Source organism: Aedes aegypti, chromosome 3 (assembly GCF_002204515.2).
Source record: "Aedes aegypti strain LVP_AGWG chromosome 3, AaegL5.0 Primary Assembly, whole genome shotgun sequence".
NCBI classification, from domain to species: Eukaryota; Metazoa; Arthropoda; class Insecta; order Diptera; family Culicidae; genus Aedes; species Aedes aegypti.
In genome coordinates this window covers 265,577,260-265,600,501 of record NC_035109.1, presented here as the reverse complement: position 1 = coordinate 265,600,501, position 23,242 = coordinate 265,577,260, and the positions used below count along the sequence as shown (strand labels likewise).

General features: G+C 40.8%; 2 protein-coding genes and 1 long non-coding RNA gene across 3 annotated transcripts; 2 read left to right on the top strand and 1 right to left on the bottom strand.

The window, feature by feature from the left end:
• Positions 1-61: 61 nt before the first annotated feature.
• LOC5573741 (zinc finger protein 490) lies at positions 62-11,969 on the top strand. The gene is made up of 3 exons (XM_001654719.2): positions 62-328; positions 10,272-11,392; positions 11,451-11,969. The coding sequence occupies exons 1-3, from the start codon at positions 176-178 to the stop codon at positions 11,641-11,643; spliced, it is 1,467 nt and encodes a 488-aa protein (XP_001654769.2). The 5' UTR covers positions 62-175; the 3' UTR covers positions 11,644-11,969.
• Positions 11,970-17,323: 5,354 nt separating this feature from the next.
• LOC110678421 lies at positions 17,324-18,140 on the bottom strand. The gene is made up of 2 exons (XR_002501592.1): positions 17,911-18,140; positions 17,324-17,829 (listed from the first exon to the last, which is right to left on the bottom strand). It is a non-coding gene; the product is annotated as an uncharacterized LOC110678421 (long non-coding RNA).
• Positions 18,141-18,996: 856 nt separating this feature from the next.
• LOC5573742 (DNA/RNA-binding protein KIN17) lies at positions 18,997-20,888 on the top strand. The gene is made up of 2 exons (XM_001654720.2): positions 18,997-20,181; positions 20,642-20,888. The coding sequence occupies exons 1-2, from the start codon at positions 19,204-19,206 to the stop codon at positions 20,834-20,836; spliced, it is 1,173 nt and encodes a 390-aa protein (XP_001654770.1). The 5' UTR covers positions 18,997-19,203; the 3' UTR covers positions 20,837-20,888.
• Positions 20,889-23,242: the final 2,354 nt, after the last annotated feature.

The following is a 23,242-nucleotide window of genomic DNA, read 5'->3' as shown; positions in this document are numbered from 1 at the left end:
ACTCTCTACAGAGAGTGCTTCAACAAAAGTTTACCTCCGCCTCCGCGAATGTAATCTAAAATTTGACATTTCCAAAATTGTTCGCAGTCGGTTTGTTTTGTTGTTCGATCAGTGCGCGAGAAGCAGTCCTTATTTCAAATCACAAAAAATCTGTTAAATTCACAACATTTCTGGCATGAGGCGTCCCAGCCGGGCTCAGTTCGATCAAATATGCCGCTTGTGCTTGGAGGGTTCCGATTTGGTCAACATCTTCGAGCGGCATCCGAAAACGCAGAAAGAGTCGGCCAGTTTGCTGGTTCGGGAGACGGTTGAGATGCTCGGATTGGCGGTGAGTACCCGATTAGAAATTTTGATTTTTTGCACAGCGGGATATTGCTTGGAATTTTGGACAGAATTTGATTCTGAAAACAATTTCTTCAAATATGCCGCTGGACAACGCCTTACACTGAATCGATTTTCCGTATATCCGCTATGTGTGAAACTTTTAGCTATTACCCGGCACCAATACAAGTTATGTGCGGAAGAGATATAAATGTTATTTATTCTCCAATAAATAAGTTTGTTCTATATAGTACATATGTTACCGTCGTAAATGAAACGTATACGTAATATTTATTATACCGTCAACGTACCAGTACCCGCTCATGTTCCGGTAGCCCGCTCACGAGTTTAAAAAGTAAGGTAATATGAGTGAATAAACAAAAAAATGTCCACAGTATAATTCAATTCGTCGATTTGAACCGTATAGCGGCAATAGTTTTCAAATTTACTTTGTGTAAACTTTTCTTTTTTCAGTGTGAGCGGGCTACTGGAACATGAGCGGATACTGGTACACTGATGGTACATAAGTTTGGTTTGTTCATAAAATTTAAAATTCAACTTCTAATATTGCTTAGGATTTGCATTGTCTTAAATGTTTTATTTTACTAATTCTCTATATAATTTTATAAATATTGGCTCATATAAACCAAATCCTGTACCTCATATTCTGCACTGGTGGGGCACATCATTGCTGTTAAGCTTTTGACTTGAATTGAATCAGGGGTGGGGCTGAGTTCTGTGGGATGCTCATACAACTGCTGTTCTGTTTGCATGTGTGGCTCAAATTGCATAGAAAGACCATGTCTTCTATGGTGTCCTGCAAAATTAATTTTACGTAATCAGTTGAATGTGTTATGAATATTAGCGTGAGCCATACAAAGAGTCCAGTGTTGATAGACTCGCACTCAAATGTCAATCAATACGCTCTCCCGAGAGAGCAAACTCATTAGAGATCTGCTTCGCAAATCTCACGCTTGAGATTTTGATGCAAAATCAACTCAATCAACTCAAACCGTAAAAAATGATTCAGTCGCAAAACCCGGCCAAAACTCGTGAAACCCGAATATTGTTGTTTACGTTAGAAAGGATTACTATAATTTTACCAGACTAACAAGAAATTATTGCCGTGTGTGAGTAAACTGTGGAAATACGAGACAATGAGTCAAAAAGGTGAGCCAACTCATCCGTGATTTTTTGACTGCTGAGTTGCGTGATTGACAACTCACGCATGAAAAATCTCAAGCATGAGTTGTGAGAAATTGAGTTTTTCACAACACTGAAAGAGTCATCTTAAGTAACAAGGATTCCTTTTCTCCACCCCAGCCAAAAGTAGCTTGCATTTCGCGCTTTAAAATAAAAAGATTTATATAATTATAATCTACAGTAATAATTGAATACGATTAATAAATTCCCTACAAAACTACCAGAATTCCAGTTGCATGATCTTGACTATTGCTATCCGTTGAAATGTTTCCACTAAATCATGCAAACTCGAAAAATACACTGCGGGACACTTTTTTTTTTGCAGCACCAAAACACCGCTTTTGCTTAATTGAGGATCGCTGAATCTATTTCCGTTTTCAAAAATATAGCGCGTCTAGTCTTCGATATATCTCGGTATTGTTGAGCGGTATGAATAAAATGTGGAAAAGTTTAGTTTACTACATTCTCAGTAGTAAAAACAATATAGCGTATTGTAACAGTACCATTCAATATATTGGAGCCACAAGTTCGGGATCAGTCGTGACGTGGAAGCGGTTAACGAGGACGGACAGGTTCCCCGAACCGAGAGTCCTCAAGAGGTTCGACCGGTGCAATTCATGGAGCTGTTAACTGAAGAGACCATTGTGCCCGTTAAATGTCCAGATGTAAACGCTAACAATTCCAATGATGAGGAGGAAAGTGCAGCAATCAACAACACGCTGGAGACGTCTGGCGATGATTTTGAAGACGCCTGCAGCGACCACGCGCTCTCACCGCAACAATTAAGACCAGTTGAAGAAAGTCAACAAGGGTTGAGGCGCAGCGCAGTCATTGAGCGAAAACCAGACCTGGACGTTATCGAATCTGCCAGAGGGACGCAAAGCCATTCGAAACAAGTGGGTTTTTGCTATCAAGCGAGGACCTGATGGAAGCCTGGAGCGATATAAAGCGCGGCTTGTCGTGAAGGGGTGTTCCCAGAAGCCTGGAGTGGACTACGAGGAAGTCTACGCCCCCGTAGTACGCTATTCGACCTTTCTGTACCTGATGGCGGTGGCAACGAAGTTCGACTTGGATGTGGACCAGATGGACGTGGTTACCGCATTCTTGCAAGGCGAGCTGGGTGACGAGCAGATTTTCATGGTCCAGCCCGAAGGATTCGTGGTTCCAAATGGCAAGGTCTGAAGCTGAACAAGGCTTTATACGGTCTGAAGCAATCGAGCCGAGTATGGAATGCGAAGCTGGACGAGGTGCTGCGAGAATTCGGCCTGCAAAGATCGCGGGTAGACACCTGCCTGTACTGGATGCTGGATAGAGAGAAAATGCTTTTCGTGACGATATACGTAGACGACCTGTTGATATTCACAAACGACCGACGATTGAAGAAGAGGCTAAAGGATTTTTTGATGCAGCGATTTAAAATGAAGGACCTGGATGAGACCACACACTGCCTTGGCATTCGGATCCAGCGGGATCAACGTGAAGGCAAGCTTTCGTTGCACCAACAGGCGTATATTGAGGAGATCGTTTGCCGTTTTGGAATGACGAATGCGAATCCGGTAGCAGCTCCGGCGGATCCGAGCGGTAGACTGGAAAAGTCGATGGCCCCGGAGACTGAAAGAGAGAAAATGGAGATGAGAGATGTGCCGTACAAAGGAAGCAGTAGGATGTTTGTCGTTCGTGGCCCAGACAACTCGACCCGACATTGCGTTTGCTGTGAATGCGGTAAGCCAATTTTCATCGAACCCTGGCAGGCAGCATTGGGAAGCTGTTAAGCGTATCATTCGATACCTGAAGGGCACTGCTACGAAGAAATTACAGTACAAGAGGGACGAGAATGGACAACTGGTCGGATGTCCATTGGGGAGGAGATCCATATAGCCGCAGATCGACAACCGGCTACGTCTTTACGATGCAGGGTGCTGTCATAGCCTGGAATGTGAAGAAATAGCCGACTGTAGCACTTTCGTCATGCGAAGCGGAGTATATGGCGCTCTCCCGGAGCATTCAAGAAGCCATGTGGTGGAGTAATCTTCAGTCGGAATTCACCAACGTTGGACCGGTTCCGATGTTCTGCGACAACCAGTCAGCAATCAGCATCGCAGGCAACGGATCCTATCATCCCAGGACGAAGCATGTTAGCATCCGCTATCATTTCGTGCACGAGAGTTTGGAGAACGGCGTGGTCAAACTTGGCTACACGCTCACTTCGAGCCAACCGGCAGATGGATTCACCAAATCACTGGCTACACCAAACCAGCATAAGTTTTGCCATTTTGTGAGCGTCGCAGATTAGGGAGGAGTGATGTGTAGTAACCCGCGACTTATGTTAGCTACGCAATCAGATCCTTAGCTACCCCATTAACCTTAGAAACCTAAGCTTGTTATTTGAAATAAATATTCATTAGTCTTCCAACCTTCGAATCAGAAGCACCTATTTTATTCAAGCTCTGCTAGAAATTCCACTAGAGTTTGTATGGTGTATCGTGCAAAAGTTTGGGTACACCTGAACTTACTTAAAACACGAAAAATCTGTGAAATATCAAACCGCAGAATCAAACCAATCATGTACGCGCCATTATTTGCGTTTGAAAAAGCTATGAATTATTAAAATCGGTTGAAAAATGGCTAAGATGTTGACAAAAATGATTTGCGTGCGGTTCAAGTGAACCCAAACTTTTGCACGATTTGTATCATATTGAAGAGTGAACCCAAACTTTTGCACGATGACTTGAATGACTGTTTCAATGATTTTGAATAGTTTTCAGATTTTTCCGCAAAAAAAATCGTGAGTGCTCTTCAAAGAATATAAGAATACGATTCTAATGACACATTGTTTTAAATTTTAGTCGATCTAATGCTGAGGAAATTACAAATGTTTTTTCAGCTTGTTTTTTGAAAAATGTCACAACTTTAAGTTAATATTTAGTATACAAAATAAAAAAAAATGTTTTTGGGAAAATACATACGAAGTAAGAAATCATGTCTTAGTTGTCAGTAATTAGTTCGCATCACATTAAATGAGTTAAACATGCAAACTAAATTAAGTAATTGAAATTATCAAGTTCAGAAATATCATGCCACCCTATACAAGCTGTTAGTGTTTGTTAAGCTAAATAATATAAACTACAAACACTGTTGTGACAATCGTATAATACCACATTCTCGGAACACGGAGAAAGATGAAACCGATCAGTTTTTACAACACCTGTGGTGAATCTGAAGAAACATAGTAGGCCCGACGTTCAGACCGTCAGTTTGAAAACTGAGATCTTTTAGTGAACACACGTTATCAGTCGATGTTACTTTGCAAACTAAATATCATTAAACCCTAAGATAGTTTTTCATTTAAATGTACAACTTTATAAATTAGTGAATAATATCACATATTGGCGACGAGTAGAACCTGCGGTGATTCAAGCAAACAAAATCAGAAGGTAAACCAAATCAGTTTTTTTACAAATGTTGGGAGATTGTTCCAGAAAGAAAAGTCAAGCTAAACAAGCGGTTGCCCAGCGACAGATTGCGATACGCGGGTAAAAGAAAAAACAAGTTCCCTCTACATGGGAACTGCCTCAGGAACGGATTTCATCCGTTGAGTTAGGCGGAATGAAAAAAATCAAGTTTGCTTCAACAGTGAACTGCCTCAGTGTCAGGCGGAAAAAAAAATCAAGTTCGTTTTATCAGCGAACTGCCTCAGTGTCAGGCGAAAGAAAGACCAAGTTCACCTAAGAAGGGAACTGCCTCAGGAGCGGTTTTGATCCGTTGAGTCAGGCGAAAAAAAAAAACAAGTTCGTTTTAACAGCGAACTGCCTCAGTGTTAGGCGGAAAAAAAACAAGTTCACCTTAAAAGTGAACTGCCTCAGAAGCGGTTTTGATCCGTTGAGTCAGGCGGAAAAATGGCTAGTTCATTACAAAAAAAAAAAAAAAAAAAACTGCCAATACAACGGATTGGTCCGTTGTGTCAGGCGGTCGGCAATAGGTTGCTAATGGCAACCCCGTGTTAACTAGACTAAAATATTCAAAACAATTCTCCAATATTTGTACTTACACCATGCACATGGTACTATTGAAATTAATTTCAATCATTTCTCAGACATGGAAGAACAACTGTTCAAACTACCGCCTTTTGAATGCGATAGCGTTCCAATAACGGAACTCAGGCAAAAATGGTTTGACTATAAAAAGCAGTTCGAGTATATCGCGGCCGTCATGAGCAAGAAAAAGAAGAGAAAATTGAAGAGCATTTTCCTTGCTGTTTCTGGTCGTCAACTCCAACGGGTTTACGAAAGCTTGCCTGAGGTAAACTAAGAGTGCGAGGATGAAGAGGACGAATTTGATAGTGTGATTCGTCGACTCGACCATTACTTTGCTCCCAAGCAGCATGACACATTCGAGAGATATTCATTTTGGACTCAAAAACCAGATGCCGGAGAAACATTGGACAAGTTCTTGTTACGGGCCAAAGTCCTGGCCAACAAATGTCGATTTGGATCATCGGAAAAAGAGAGCAGAGATGCAGCAGTTATAGACAAGATCGTCATGCTTGCGCCTCCCGAACTCCGACGGAAAATTTTAGAAAAGCCCAATATCAACTTGGATGACCTAACTACCCTCGTCAATACCCATCTATCCGTTCAGCATCAGGTTCGCGAGCTTGGCCAGCGTACCTCCGGTGCTGGAAATCTGTTGGAAGCAAGTCGTGGTAACACGTTTGTCAACAAAATTACCACTGAGAGTGAGAACAGATCACGTTGGGCGAAAAGTCATCCTACAGCTGATTGCAGTCGGTGTGGATTGAGGCTGCACAAGCCAGGAGAAAAGTGTCCAGCCAAAGACGTTCAATGCCACCACTGCAACCGGGTTGGACATTTTGCCAAGAAGTGTTATTTTGGTTCCAACAAAGGTACTTGGAAACGCAAACCATCTGCTGAAAATCCAAACCCTCGCGGTCACAAAACACAAAAAGTTAATGCTATTAACAATGATGAAACCTCTACAACACGTGATATGAAGCCGGAAGCTCAAGTGCAGGACTCCTTCATATACGCAATCAGCGATAACCACGATGAAATGGTTTGGTGCAAGGTGGGCAATATACTCGTTGAAATGATGATTGACTCGGGCAGCAAATACAACATCATTGATCAACAGACATGGGTCTACTTGCAAAGCAGGAATGCTGCAGTCGACAATGTGAAAACGTCTATCAGCATATGCACAGAAGGATTCATTGGACATCATTTGCACGTTCGATGCAAACATAGCGATTGTGGAGGGCAATGATCTGAATTTTGCTGCCGCCTTCTACGTAATAAAAGATGGTAAGCAGAATTTGCTTGGTAGAGACACTGCAAAACGATTGGGAGTGCTGCTGATTGGTTTGCCTAGTGTCAACAACTCGGAGCTCATCCAACATGTTTCTGAGAATACCGTTGATAAATTTCCTGTAATTAAAGGTAGCTATTAATATGTCATCAATAAAGATAATATCCTAATCATTCCTGTGCCCAGGTGTTAAAATTCGAATCGATATCGATGAAACCGTGACGCCCGTTGCTCAGCATGTCCGTCGTGTACCCATTGCTCTCCGTCGACAAGTTGAAGATCAAATCAACCGACTTCTAAGAATGGGTATTATTGAAAGAGTTAACGGTCCCAGCCCGTGGGTTTCCCCCTGATCAACTCTACATTAGCGCCATTACAGATTCAGTGGCTGTAGACGTTTCGGAAATTAAGAATGCAATCATTACTGATCCAGAACTACTTCTAGTTAAGGATGCTCTGTTGACTTCAGATTGGACTAATGGTGCGATTAGGGATGGTGCTAAGAAATACATACCTTTTCAGAACGATCTTGCCCTCCTCGATGGTTTCGTAATTCGCGGGTGCAGAATCGTCATTCCTCAAAGTCTACGCGCAAGAATGCTGCAACTTGCTCACGAAGGTCATCCTGGTGAGACATTAATGATATCACGACTTCGTGACAGGGTTTGGTGGCCGGGTATGGATGAAGATGCAAGGAAAACGGTCAGAAACTGCGAAGGTTGTCGATTGGTTAGCAGACCATCAGCACCTGAACCAATGCGCCGCCGCGAAATGCCAAAAGAACCCTGGGTAGACGTTGCCATGGATTTTCTGGGGCCTCTACCATCGAGCGAATACCTTCTAGTGATTGTGGACTACTATAGTAGATACAAGGAAGTGTGCACCATGAAGAAGATTACGTCAGAGGAAACTATTAAGAGAATTGAGCCCATCTTCGTCCGTTTAGGTTATCCAAGAACAATTACTCTGGATAATGGTCGTCAGTTTATAAGTACTGAGTTCGAAGAATACTGTTTTTCAAGAAATATAACTCTGAATCACACAGCGCCATACTGGCCGCAGGCGAACGGTGAAGCTGAGAGGCAGAACAGTTCTCTTTTGAAGCGGCTAAAAATAAGTCATTCAACGAATCGCGATTGGAAAAATGATTTGCTTGAGTACCTCATGATAATCGTCTAATCCGTTCCAAAATACCATCAATAAGCGATATCGAGACGGCGCCTCCTGTTAACTCTGAAGTTCACGATAGGGATAGAATTCTGAAACATAGAGGCAAAGAAAGAGAAGATGTAAGGCGCCATGCAAAACCCTCAGATATTCAAAAAGGCGATCGCGTTTTGTTACAAAACCTTATATCAACCGGAAAGCTTACTACAACGTTCGGCAAGACCCAATACGAAGTCATGGAAAGAAAAAGAAACCGCGTTAAAATTCTTGATCCTGTTTCAGGGAGCGTCCTGGAAAGGAATATCGCCCATCTCAAGAAGATATCTTCTTCTTCTTTCTTCTTTCTGGCGTTACGTCCCCACTGGGACAGAGCCTGCTTCTCAGCTTAGTGTTCTTATGAGCACTTCCACAGTTATTAACTGAGAGCTTACTATGCCAATGACCATTTTTGCATGTGTATATCGTGTGGCAGGTACGAAGATACTCTATGCCCTGGGAAGTCGAGAAAATTTCCAACCCGAAAAGATCCTCGACCGGTGGGATTCGAACCCACGACCCTCAGCTTGGTCATGCTGAATAGCTGCGCGTTTACCGCTACGGCTATCTGGGCCCCTCTCAAGAAGATATACAATCCACAATCAGTATCGAATGAAGAAACATCAACATCCGTAATGGGCGATACAATCAACAACCCGATGAACGATCAGGATCCACCACCATCATCCACCGTTGATGACACTAACGACAATCCGATGTACAATCAAGATCAAGCACCACCAAGTCGCCCTCCTCGTATAATGTGTCGACCATCCTGGCAGCGAGATTACTTTGTCAATCAACTTTGATCTGGAAGAAAGGGAGATGTGGTGAATCTGAAGAAACATGGTAGGCCCGACGTTCAGACCGTCAGTTTGAAAACTGAGATCTTTTAGTGAACACACGTTATCAGTCGATGTTACTTTGCAAACTAAATATCATTAAACCCTAAGATAGTTTTTCATTTAAATGTACAACTTTATAAATTAGTGAATAATATCACAACACCAATAGATTATTCAGTGATCAATCGATAGGCATGCAATAAAGAAGGCAAGAATCGCGCGCGTTGTTTCACTAAAATAATGTAGTTTAATTGGATGTGACTTGTGAACGTTATCGTTATTATTAGGTATAAGCCACGAACCTATGTTCCCCAACATCAAGGTTGGTTGGTTTGATCAGTTCTGCATGTCTAAGGCTTCAATTAACTTCATTAGGTGCTTTTTTTTCGCCAGAAATTGATGTAAGAGAGACATTTTTTTGGAAATTTATTCTATGCTATTTTCATCACAATTGCCAAATTGCAAATTTTGCTGTTTCCAACGCCGTTCGCATCGCAACCATTTTTTCGTTAGCATCATTATTTATCCACAAACCTTCGCTAGAAAAATAACTGGTTTTGACGTTTTGTTTCATCGACGTTTTATCCCTTTCGACGTTTCGTCTTTCGACATTTTTTCCCTAAACCTACTCGCTTATTGGACCAGTATATTTTGGCCGGTATTCAAAATTTTCACTTGGTCCATTCTGACAACGCATATTTGAATACTTCTGGTCTTCAACGCCCTGACCCTGTAAGACTTTAATTTTCAAGCTATCGAAATGCCACTAATTTCAGGATCGAAGGTATGGATAATTAACAACAAAGACAAAGCCCATTTTTCTCAAAATATGAAAAATGTGACATGGTCAACTCTGACTTAACTCCGACAACTTGTAGCCTTCTTCAGTGTCAGTTACTTGTATCCACTAAAGAAATCGTCGCATCTCCCTACCGTGAATACTAACACCACATAAGTACATATTAAATTAATCTACATAGGAAAGTTTCAACAGTTGTAGTGTACCTGTCATGTCGTGATGAAAAATAGAAAAGGGATAGCAATAACTACCTAATCTACTTATGTATTCAAGCATTTTGTTTTTTTATTTCATCTAGTTCAAGTATAAAATGCGTCTTGCGGAATCGATTGAAAAAATCACTGGTTCATCTAGGATTTCCTTAAAAAATGTGAGAATATTTGGAATAATTGTTGAAGAAATTCACGATAGAGTTTCTGAAGTAATTTATTGAGATCTAGGTTAAATTCTTGAAGGTATATTGAACTTATTTCAGGAGTGTAAACACCTGAATTAGCTTCTAAGGAAATTCCTGAAAAAAATTTTAAAATCTTTTTGTTTCAACTGCCTTATATTTGTTTTATTTAATTCCAAAGGTTGAACCTGACGATGGCCTTCCCAAGAAAATTTGCATACCTTGCAAAGACTTCCTTCGACAGTTGTACAAATTCAAAAACCAATGCCAGGAAGCAAGTGACTTGCTTGCTGAAGCATTATCCTCTGCGGTTCAGCATACGCCTACACCACATATGCCTCCAATAGCATCTTTACCTCAATCACCATTTCACCCTAAGGAAATTGACGATGATCACCAAGAAACTCGTGCAAAATCTCCATCACCGAAACCCCAAATCTTAATAATTCCTGCTGCTGACCTCCTTAAACAAGAATATGTTCATCAACCACAACCGGTGCCGTCAACATCTGAAGCCGAATCAACCGAAAAGGAACCTTCATCGATAGTTATGCAATCAGTACCAGTATCTAATACGGAAGCAGATTCAAGCAGCAGTGGCCAACCAGGGAATCCAGATGTTAAGCTTGAAGTGTCCAATTCGCAGACATCTCTCGAATGTCTGGCAGATTCAGAAAACTATACCGAAGAGTATTACGAATACTTGGAGCCCGAAACTGAAGCCATCGAGGAAGAAGTTGTAACGGATGACACAATGCACATAGAAGAAGAGGAACTGTGCATTGAAGATTCTCAAGAAGAATCCTCGTCGGTTCAGCATGTCAACGAGATTCATCAGGACGCAGAAGACACTGAGACCGAGAACGAATCGCATTCAGTGCAAGAAATGGAACTGTCGCAATCGGATTCTTCGAAGCACGCCAAGGGCCAAGTTTGTCAAATATGTGGTAAAAGTTCCACCTGCTTGAAGTATCACATGATGTGTCACACCGGTGAACGTCCATTCGCATGCAAGATTTGCGATAAAACATTTCGCACGAGCACAAAGCTTAACATCCACGTGAACGGAGTTCACCTAAAGGTTCGGAAGTATGAATGTGAGATTTGCGATAAAAAGTTCTTAGATGCCGGAAACTTACGCAACCATATGGTAACCCATGGCGGCGAACGAAAGTTTGTATGCGATTTTAAGGGTTGTGGAAAAACATTCGCTTTGCAGGGAACGTTGACGGTCCATAAAAAATTGCATACCCAGGAGAAACAGTTCGATTGTGAATTCTGCTCCAAATCATTTTTGTACAAGTAAGTTCGATAGCTAGCAAAATTGAACAGATTTTTCTCAAGCTTAATATCTTTTCAGATGGTTATTGGTAAAACATCACAGGACACATACAGGAGAACGGCCATACGAGTGCGATATATGCCACAAGAAATTTTCTACAATTACCCATATGCATACGCACAAAAAAACACACGATCCGGACAGAGAAAGACAGGGCAGAAAACGGAAGCCTCCTTCTAGCTTCGATGAAGATATGTCGCATTCAAACTAATGCAGAGTGCTGGAAGATGTTTGTGTTAATCAGCAAACAAACGCAGGCAATACAATAACATCGTAGAAACCTCCATGAATGAATGGGGAATTATAATTTTCTAATAATTCCCAGCTGGGGATCTAGGATCGAATTGTGTAAGTTTGGAACACGTCTACCTTTTCCATCTAACTACCTTACTGCTGAACGACCAATCATACTTTTCGAAGTTGGCGGTACAGAAACGAAAAGAAAGCGCACTGAAGTAGCGCGATATACTTCCGTTTTCATTATAAATCAGTACTCTGTAAAGTTAACACGTGGATTGAATGATTTCTCAAATCAAAGGTGTCTCGTGTCCTTTATTCTCAGAGAAATCCCTTTTCGATTTTTTATTCGTGTAGTCTGCTTCGCACACAGTTGTTCTACCTATACAAATCGCACCCCGAGAAACTCACTCATCACTTTAAATTTACAGCGACGTTTTTCTTCGAAAGGGTTGTAAAGCCCAGAATTAAGGCTAAGTAGCCCGTCATTCGTTTTGGCAACAATGATGACTTTTCAGCTTGCATTTCAAAGTGATAAAACTCAGTCTCAATAGTTTATATTGACTTGAAAAAGTATCACTGTACGCGCTAACATGCATAAAGTATGCTGATACTTTTTCAGCTGTGTCAGTGCAAAACCAACTGATTTTCTTTCATTCGAAATCGTGAGATGAATTCCCAACTAACATTTAGTGCAAATGTAAACATTCTCTAAGCCCTCTTTATACGGCTTTATGCTGAGTAAAGGCGCTGTACATACGAAAGAAAGCTTCTATGCGATCCTTTTACCAACAAATCTGGCGAATCTACTCAGCTACTTTTAAGCTGTGTTGGCAGCTCTTATTCATACCGATCATTGCTCTATCTCGACAGTTATACGACAAGTAGCTGTGTAACATCTTCGGAAGGCGCTTTCTCAACCATTTCGCCACTGTTGAATAATTATTATACAGCTTCGCTGTATTATCGATTAAATATTATTTTCAAGCTGTTTCACAGCTTCCGGAATTCATATCATCAGTATCTGAATTTAATGTTCCTAACGTTACCAGCCACCGCATGGAATCGAACTCACGATCTCTGCATCCACAAGTCTCGACGCTGTCCTTGTTGCCACCATAGTCTATATCGAAAGGCAAAAAAACACACCGTTTTGTTCTACATCGAAAACGGTTCACACAATATTTTATAATGATCGTAAAAGATGCCATAGCCGCGCTCACACCACTTCATCAGGCTGTAAAAAGGTGCGAAACGTCAAACGCAATGTTTACATCCAACAAGCTGAGTAAAGGCGCCACAAGTTGTTGTTTGACAGCATACTGCTGTATGCTCGCTGTATAACTAACGACAAAGCGCTTCTTAAATACCAGCTTTGGACCAGGATCGCAATCCTCGGTTCGATTCTGGCATGATGCAAGTTTTTAACCATTATATAGTATTTTTTACTGTCGATATGATACCATGGTAAAATTGAATGCACAAATTAAGTGACGTTGTGTATTTAAGTTAACCCACTGATATAATAGTCTAGCGTAAAAGGTAAAAGTATGGCTATATAATCGGATTGAGCGGGTACAAAACGCAAATAAAAAGCGTTCAAATCATTTCTACAGCTCACCACCTCTGCGGTGTGGGGTTCGAAATTTCCGAAGAGTGGATCGGATCACTTTTGCTTGCTGGTCTTCCGGAGGAGTACAAGCCAATGATCATGGCGCTGGGAAATTCTGGCATCCCCATAACCGGCGACAGCATCAAGACGAAGCTGCTCCAGGAAGTGCAAATCCCATCGGACAAAATGGCGTTCGTTGGAAGAAAATCGTATCCTCCGAAAACGAAGCAAAGCGTACCCGAAAACCGGTCAGCTGCGCAGCCCAAAGGTCCGAGGTGCAAGCGTTGCCATAGGTACGGGCACATTGCTAGGGAATGCCAGGTGAAAAACGAGGTGAGGAAGGGGTCAGCATTTAGCACGGTGCTAACAGCAAATAGTTGCCATAGCAACGACGATTGGGTGTTCGATTCTGGCGCATCGGACCACTTCACCATGAATATCCGCCTACTGGTGAATGGGCGCGGCGCAGCAAACACATCGATACCAAGTTCTTCTTTGTTCGAGATCTGCCAGAGAAAGGAAAGATTAGATTGCAGTACTGTCCGACGGAATCAATGCTGGCCGACTTGATGACGAAACCACTCCAACGGGTTCGTCTGGAGAGATTACGAGTAGCTGTGGGAATCCGTCCGGATCTGCTCTAGGAAGAGTGTTGAAAGATAAATTAACACATAGTAGACGTTCAGACTGAACGTCAATCGAAGTAGCCTAGATTTAAATTTGAACAAAATTGTTCTCTTCTATTTCTACCACTGCCTAGAGTAGTTCGTTTTACTGCCTACTCCAATACAACCTAAGTAAATTCAGAAAATTAATATCATTAATGTCCAATTAGTCTCAACTTTGTCGATCTTCGGGTTTGGATGCACTACTTGTCCTTTTTTTGGTAATGGTGCTGACTGCAATCCCCACATCCGTCCCGGAAACGATCACTCTTGTATAGAAGTTTGGTTTTCACGAAGTCCCCCGTTATGGCAACACCAGAATTTTCTAGCGCCTTTATCATGGGGCGATATGGTGGAATTTTAAATCCTTATCATTTTTTTGAGTTACCGTTTCTAACCGGGATAGGAGTTGATGATCAGTTAAACCTTATCACTTTATGCCTTTTTACTAGGTTTAAGTGAATAAGCGACACGGGCTATTTTGTTATGGAGAAACTAATCACTCATTCAGCATTTTCTCCTACGACTCATAAAGAAATAAATTGCTTGTTCTCATTAATTAAACATATTTGAAGTTCTCCGTCGAAATATTTATTTATTTATTTATTTTCACCATCTTCAGTAATTAAACTGCACAGACTGAATCTTAAATTCTAATACAAAATATACACCAACTAAAACAGTTAACACATCAACATGAAATGAAAGATCAGGCTTATAGACTCTACAAACATTATAGCAATCAAACATAATTACCAAACACTAATCAAAATCATTTTAGCATAATAGTCCATCATCGGCGATTGGGTCTCCACGTTGTTGCGATGTGTTCATTGAATTCACGGTAGCGTATCCCCTTAGGCCAGATTGATGATTTCAGTGCTGTAGTTCGATGCCTACCGTCAATTTCCACTTTGAAAGAAATGAAGTTCATCGTAGAAACGTTTAACTTCCTCTTCAGTAACGTCGTTCGCTATATTGGATAAGTAGAGCTTGAATGTCTCGTTTGTTCCATTAAGGTTCTCGACACACGTGGCAGATGACGCATTCGGAAAATTTTTTGTCGACGATAGCGGTGGCATTTCATCTGGTGGCGACGATAATGCATTGGGCGACACAGTGTGCGGATTGATGATTATTGAACCGATCGTTTCATTCATCTCATTTATCATTGTACTGATCTTTGCAATTTCACTTCTGATGCACTCAACTCCTGCTGTGACGGGGCTTCCCAACGATTTTGCTGTATTAACTGTAGAACGAAAACGTAAATCTTCCATCAAGGTGCGACAGTCGTCGCACATCCACATGATATTCCTATAAAGACAAACATCGGCTTCTTCATCGGTAAGTCCAACGCAATTCGCATGAAATCGTCGGATTCCTGCGCAGAAACCTTCACATACTACTGTTGTTTCACCGGTACAGCGGTCCTTTTTGCATGTGCTGAATGTTTGCTCCACCCTATTTTTCAACCAGTTTCCACTTCTCAAAGGTAGATGGCACAAGCAGCGAATAGAAGCAACAGCAATAATCTGAGGCCGTTCAAGATGGAAGAATATTCGGCAGACACACAACAATCCTTTGTTTTGATGTAGACTCCACACGAATTCACCAAAAACGGGTTTGCTTATCGATTCGGTTTCGATAGTTTAACTTAATTAACGTCTGCTAATACTATTGGCAACGGCAGCGGTGAACATCGGCTACCACTATTTATACGGAAGTGCAGGTATTAGGATCGAAAACACGCAAAACGATTATCAGATTATCGGAGCCAAAAAACAACAAGCACAATCGACAACACGCACAATGTTTTATCATTGACTATTTTGTATAAAAATCGGGTTTCACTACTATTGTTCTGAGAGCAACTGTACATACATAATTGGCTTGTTTAGAGGTATCCTGTTTTTAACATATTCTGATTCTACGTTATAAACTGAGCCAGAATCCAAAGTTTCATAATTTTTAGTGCCCTGGAACTATTTTTAAAACACGTTTGAATTTAGTATGGAAATCGAGTTTGAATCACCCCTCGGCAAAATTTACTTCGGGACGAGCTGTCATAGGCCTTTTCACATGACGTTTCAAATCAGCTGATCCGGAAGCTCTTTGACAGTTCTTCTATGAAAATGACAGGTCCGTGTGCACCGGTCCTCCACCGATGTAAACAAATGCATAGACGGACCTGTCACATGAAAAGGCCTATTGTGTAAAATGAATGTCATTCAGTCAACGGAATGAAATCTGTTTTAATCATTTACCACAGACAAACAGACGTAACACTTAGGACAAATATCAATCGAAATCATAGTCACGAGCACATGTACGCCCAATGCTAAAATTGGTGTGTTTGGCCGACAGGCCAACAAATGGCGGTAGTGTGTAAAAGGTTGATTGGCCACCTACCACATTTTTGAAATGACCGTTAAAAAGGTGGTCGATGGACAATTATAAGAGTGTGACGTCTGTTTGTCTGTGCATTTACTATATCAAAATTAAGATATTAAAGCGCAATAAAATCGTGTTACACTTAGAAAAATGTGCTCTTTCGATCAAGCTACAAAAAAACTGTGAAGTTTTCATCACTTAACAACTCAATTGGGGATCTCTATTTTTTAACATGTATAATTTTGTCCCGCTTTGGATCAAGGGATATACACGTACATTCAATATATTTCTGCCTGTTCTACTTTATATATTTTTATTATTTCTACCAAAAATATACCTTTTTTTTACTGATTACACCAGAAATTCCTTCTAGAAAATCCTGCAAAAGCTTCTTGTTATTTTTCCTATTTTTCACTGGGATAATGGAATCTGCCATATCAATAGAAGTAATAAACCATAGAAGAAGAATGTCGCTGGCGTCGCTGCAGGAACATCTTTTGCTGGCGGAGATAGGCGGGGCTATAAAAGTCAACGCGAAAAAGTATGCAGTTTGACACTTATGTACCCGACATGATTCTGAGCGAGAACAAAGGGAACAGCAGCGACATTCGTCCTCTATAGTTTTCTATCTCTATGAGCCATTTTACGAAGCCTGGTCAAATGACAAGAGACCTGGGATTTTTCAATCATCGGCGTCAGGTTTTGCGATGATGATGGTTGATGACTGTGCGCATTTCTAGCGTAGCTTTTCGTCCAGGCGAAAACTTAAATGGAGAAAAATTATTGAAATATTTCTGATCACAAAAGTGCTTTTTTATGTGCAATATGGGTAACAAAGAGGTAGCTGATACAATAGCTAGGTGTAATGATGCAGTAACGAACATTTTTGGATCTCATTTTTGTCATTTTCTCCATGTCCTCGTTTGGTAATGTCGTTTTCGTTTTTAGGAACTGGGTCGGTGATCAACACATAAACAAACCAACACGGAGAGAACGAAGTACTCAAATTTGAGTTCTTCCTACCCAACTCGGCACCTTTGTGCGTTACCCCAAATTTGAGTAAATAGCCTAGTACTCAAATTTGGGTTACCGCACCGAATTCTACCAGTAGGTAATTTTTACCTAATGCTGCCTTGAGTGAAAATACTCAAAAATAGGTATTTTTTATCGATGTGAAATGTAAACGAAACAATAGTTTAAAAATCCAATGATGTCATGTTTTTGCGATAAATGAAAATAAATAAAACTCAATTTGAACGATAAAGCAGATAAAACCTTTTATTTTAATTAAACACGGTATCAGTGCTATATTGTAAGGATACATTACAACATACAACCCGCTCCTGGTGCCGAAAATCGTGTACGGTGGGTGGCAGGAACGGCGAAAAGAAACTCGACAGCTATCTGCAGTTTAGTAAATTTATCGGGAACAGACTATCCTTGATTCCAAAAATCGTGCATCAACAACAATCTATTAATAACTGAATTCCTGTAAAATGAAAAAGACCGCTTAACTTAATACTTTTCTGTACACCGAACTTTTCGGTAGAAGTAAGTTGAGGACATTTACCTTCACAAAATCCGGAAAATTCACTGCTGCTAGGAGTTTTGTATAAACCGACGTCAGGAACAGTATTAACGTACTAATCATAGTTTACTAAACAAAATTTCACTAACTTATGGATTTTTCGTCCAACTTTGAATAAAGAAAGCAGAGCATGACGCTTACGCCTTACACCGCTGATGACTGGTCTGTAATGAACAGCGTTGACATTTCAAAATGGATGCCGCATTTTTTCATCCAAAATTAAGTTAAAACTACTCAACGTGCAGTATGCACTCTGAATGCCGCACGTTGAGTTATTTTTACTCAACCGTGTGTTTTTTAGGTGTTCGGCGGTTCGATGAAATATTTACATAACAACTTGTATGATTAATCGGTTAGAATGCAAAGTTTAGGCTTTTTAAACACGTTTAGTGACCAATGTTGTTTACAATGAACACCAGCAGTAATATGTTTGAATGGAATTATCTTAGATTCATCAACTAGTTTCGTCTCAGAAAGTACGTAAGTTCAAATCTTAAAACTTTGTGGCAAAGAGCGCTAAAAGTTGAACAAGTTTTCTTTTACTCAAATTTGGGTTTTCATTGAACAACCCAAAAGTTGGGTTGAATATACGTATTTGACAGAATGAAAATCACCCATTTCCTCAGTTCGACTGCCTTTACTTAATTTTGAGTTTAAAAAAACTTATTTTTGAGTAATTCGTTTTCTCCGTGAATGTCAAATAAATTGTAGTTCGGTCGAACCTGAATCGGGTTGGGGTTGGAACTGTGATTCAGAACGGGTTGCGCCAGTTCCAACCTAGGTTCAAAAACGAATTCGACATAAGATGAGGCGTTATTGAAAATCAGGCTGGATTTAATCCCAGGTCTCCTGTCAATTGACGCCGTTGCGGCGATCAGCTGTTCCGAAACGTCTCGTAAAATGGCTCATTGCCATATCTCAGTATTTTCCACTTTCCTATTTTGGTCAACTATAATTCTTAAAGACTTCCACTGTGACCAGTTTATCCTGAATGTGATCTAAATGCATGTGCACATATTTATGTAAATAAATGGGCACAAGATGCTTTGTGGGCTCAAACAACGAAATCGAACTGTCATCGTTCATGTTTGTTATTGTTTGGATTTTCATTCAGAAGTTGCTAATCGTCAGCAGTTTCTCTCTAAAAGTTATTATTGCATTAATTTGTAATAAAATTACAATTTTGCGTATAATTTGCGATAACTTGAAGTGTAAAACGAGTGATATTTCTTGGAGTTCGTGCTGCTAAACCACCACCACTGAAAGCAACCCAAAATGGGCAAGGGGAAAGCAGAAGTCGGAACGCCCAAGTACCTGGCCAACAAGATGAAGGCCAAGGGCTTGCAGAAGCTGCGCTGGTACTGCCAAATGTGCGAGAAGCAGTGTCGCGACGAGAACGGATTCAAGTGCCACACGATGAGCGAATCCCATCAGAGGCAGATTTTGCTGTTTGCCGACAATGCGGGCCGATTTATCGACAGCTTCTCGTCGGAGTTCATGACTGGGTATTTGCAAATTCTTCGGAGGCAGTTCGGAACTAAGCGTGTTGCGGCCAATAAGGTCTACCAGGAGTACATTTCCGATCGGCACCATCTGCATATGAACTCCACCAAGTGGCACTCGCTGTCGGAGTTCGTGAAGTATCTCGGAAGGAATGGTCACTGTGTGGCGGATGAAACGGAGAAAGGATGGTACATTACATACATCGATCGGGATCCAGAAACTCTAGCGATGCAGGAGAAAATGGCCAAGAAACAGAAGATGGACAAGGATGACGAAGAACGGCTGGCAGAGTTCATCGAGGAACAGGTTCGTCGGGGGAACAAGGAGGAGGAACCCAGCACCTCATCCTATACGGAACTGAAGCGGGACAATGAGGAGGAAACGATAAAACTTGATCTGAAGCTTGGTACCAACATTAAGATGGAAAGCAAGCCTTTAAAGCTAGAAAAACGACCTCTAGAGGTTGCCGATGAGTTCAAGAAGGAAAAGAAATTCAAACCCGGAGCTAGTTCCTCGAGTGGGTTCAAAAAGCCATCCGCCTTGGATGAGCTGATTCGGGAGGAGGAAATTAAGAAGGAGAAAAGCAACCGCAAGGACTACTGGCTGGCGGAAGGTATCGTCGTGAAGTTGGTGTCCAAATCCCTCGGAGAAAAGTACTACAAAGAAAAGGGCGTTGTGGTGGAAGTGATTGATAAGTACCGAGCCAAGATTAAACTGCTGGAAACCGGGGACAAGTTGAAGGTTGATCAGGTGAGTTTGCGGAGGTTTTATATCATACAATGAAGTTCATAAACATGAATTAATGGGGATAGGTTTGACTTTAGCTTTTATATTGCGTTTGTTGTCCATTTTAGATATGGTTCTATAGAAAAACCTAAGAAAACATAATTATACTTATCTCGAGCTTTGTTTTATGCATTTCTGGCAAAAAAACATGAAATCTGCCTACTTAATAACTTAAAGAAATGTAATGCTTTATAGATAAAAAGTTGAAGACTCATTCATAAATTCATTCGAAAACGGTTTTTTTTTTCTATTCCACTAAATAATTTAGTAGAATCGAAAAATGACCATTTTCGAATGAATATTATTTGCATGCAGCAACGTCCATTGGCCAAAATCAGAAAACTTTCATCGCGATTCTCAGATACTCATCAGATGCGTACAAAACGTCTCAATATAACTTATTACTTTGTGATCATCCCTACAGGCACACTTGGAAACCGTAATCCCGGCGATCGGCAAGCAAGTCCTGGTGCTGAATGGGGGCTATCGAGGAAATACCGCCACCCTCAAGGAAATCGACACCGACAACTACTGCGTAACGATCGAAATAGCATCCGGACCACTGAAAGGCCGAATAGTGAACAATGTGCAGTACGAAGATATAAGTAAGTTGTTTTAGGCAAGGAGTGGAATTAGGTTAGTAAAATAAAAAACTATGCTAAGAAAAAGTAGACGGAAGAAGTGCTTCATTGTATGTAATTGTAATTAGCGAAACGCACTTTGCCATGTGCAATTGCGATCGGCCATGGATTGGAGCTTTGCATGCGTTGCCTTCAGTTTTCACTGCTTCTGTTACGCGACAGACGACCGCGCGCGCCGGGGACGAACACACTCTTTCCGAAATGTGATTCCGAACCATTTTTTAGCATTGCTCGTTACTTACCGTCCGTCGTGTCGTCGTCGTCGCATGCCATGGCTCGTTTTGCACATTCGGAAACATACCCGAAAGCCCTCTTTTCTTTGGTCGCTTGGTTCGGTGCTCCACGACGTCTCCAACAACAGGTAATTTTATAAATCGTACATGAATATATTTTGACCTTGCGTATTAGAATCTTTAACCTATACAGTACTGGGTGCCGACATCGAAGTTTCGAAATTCTGTAACTTAGCCACCCAAGTAACCACCCAAGTAACCAGTAAGCACGATAATGCGGCACGGTAACAGCATTATATGCGCATATAGGGTAATCATTTGATGCATGTCAGTTTTATATACGCATATAATGCTATTATAATGCCAGAAAAGGCGAAATAGTGTGCCATTATAGTGCCAAGATATAACCGTGCTTCTCTGCACCACTAATGCTGATATAAGACCACGTGAGAAACGTCAGTTGTTTTCGCCAGGTTTTTAGGGCGAATATTTTGTGCTTTCGCGTACGCATCCAGAGAGCTTTCGCGTGTGCGGCCAAGCAACTGGTACACGAGGTAAATAAATGAATGAATGAAAACGGAAACCTCTAATAGTATGCAAAAAATGTAATAAAATGATACAGATAGTACTTCTCCGTATCAGACATATTCGTTTTGGTAGTTTTCATATTTTTGAGGACTTGCAATTGCCACATTTTTATCCTCGTTTTATGATGATGAAATACCTCATTTTGCGTCTCGAACCTGCGACACCCGTATTGTTGAGTTGTTGTCCTGCTCCTTTGCTCCTACGGCCACATAAGATGAATAGTATTGGAAAGAAAAGTGACCAATTTAAACCATCACTTTTCCCCGTCATAAAACCTGCAATTGTATTAGTGAGAAGATTTATGTTTGACTCCCTCTTACCACTATATGCAAACACAAAGCACGTGGTATATCTGTCAAAACTCTGGATGGCATTTAAACATGCTCTGTATTCGAATATAAAGCCAATATAGTGCTTATTTAAAGCCTGTATGCATCAGGCTTAGAAGCATTAACGATGCTGTAATAGGGTTTTGTAAATGTCTTATAATGGACGGGAAATCCATTTGCTAATAATGTCGGAGAAATCACTCGACATTGGAACACACAAGCTCACTCAGCGTCTTGCTTGCTTGAGGCTTCAATGTTTACTGAATTTGGCGGAAAACAGTCGCACTCGGGCTCTGCATCAATGTCGACGACTGACACGATCATCGCGCCAACAATTGAACTGTCAAAGACCTTTCATTCGCGGGCGGCATTGGAGACTGGAAGAATAAGCCTAGTATACACCTCACAGGTTTCTATGCAGCGGAAGTGCTGTTATAAGGTGTGTAAACATTTGTGGTGCTATTATAATGCATGTACGCATCTATAATGCTGATTAAGGGCTTATTATTAGTGCTTATGGTTACTTGGGGAGTATCTAGGACATTTCTAAATTGAAACGTTGGAGAATTGCAGGTAAACTATATCGAACATATTGCACAAAAATGGAAATCTAGTGATCATGATAAAACAAATGCATCGTGGTTGTTCTTTATCATGCGATCATAGAAACAACGATAAACTCTTAGTCGTCAAGCCATCACAACAAACATCGCTCCGCGAAAAATGAATCGCTCGGCCTGTGAGCTGACGATCAATTGTTCGAGAATCAAAGTCATAATTTTGAAGGATTTTTCTGATTGCACTCTACGATTTGTCTCTTAACTTGTCGTTTTTAATCTGAAAGTCAATCGTGCATGGTATGTGAGAAAATTTATCCATGAATTTTAAATTGATTCGCATTAATCGCAACATGTTACAAAATCCGACAAACCCTTTGTCCTACGACAAACAGTTCATCAGAGTTCATCGGATGCTCGATATATCTATGATAAGCGCGCGTGGTGAATAGTTGAAATCATGTTGCTGCTAGAATGACGGCCCTCTTGGACCATTCAAATACCGTAATCCGGGGTAACATTGATCATTTTTTTTTAGTTTTTCCTAAATTTTTCATTTTACAATACAAATGTCACAAGTTTCATATTTTTAAAACAAGTACTGGCACCCACCGCTCCTAACTATGTACTTTATTTTGTTTTTCGAAAGATTTAAACATGTTTAAATAAATGGTTTA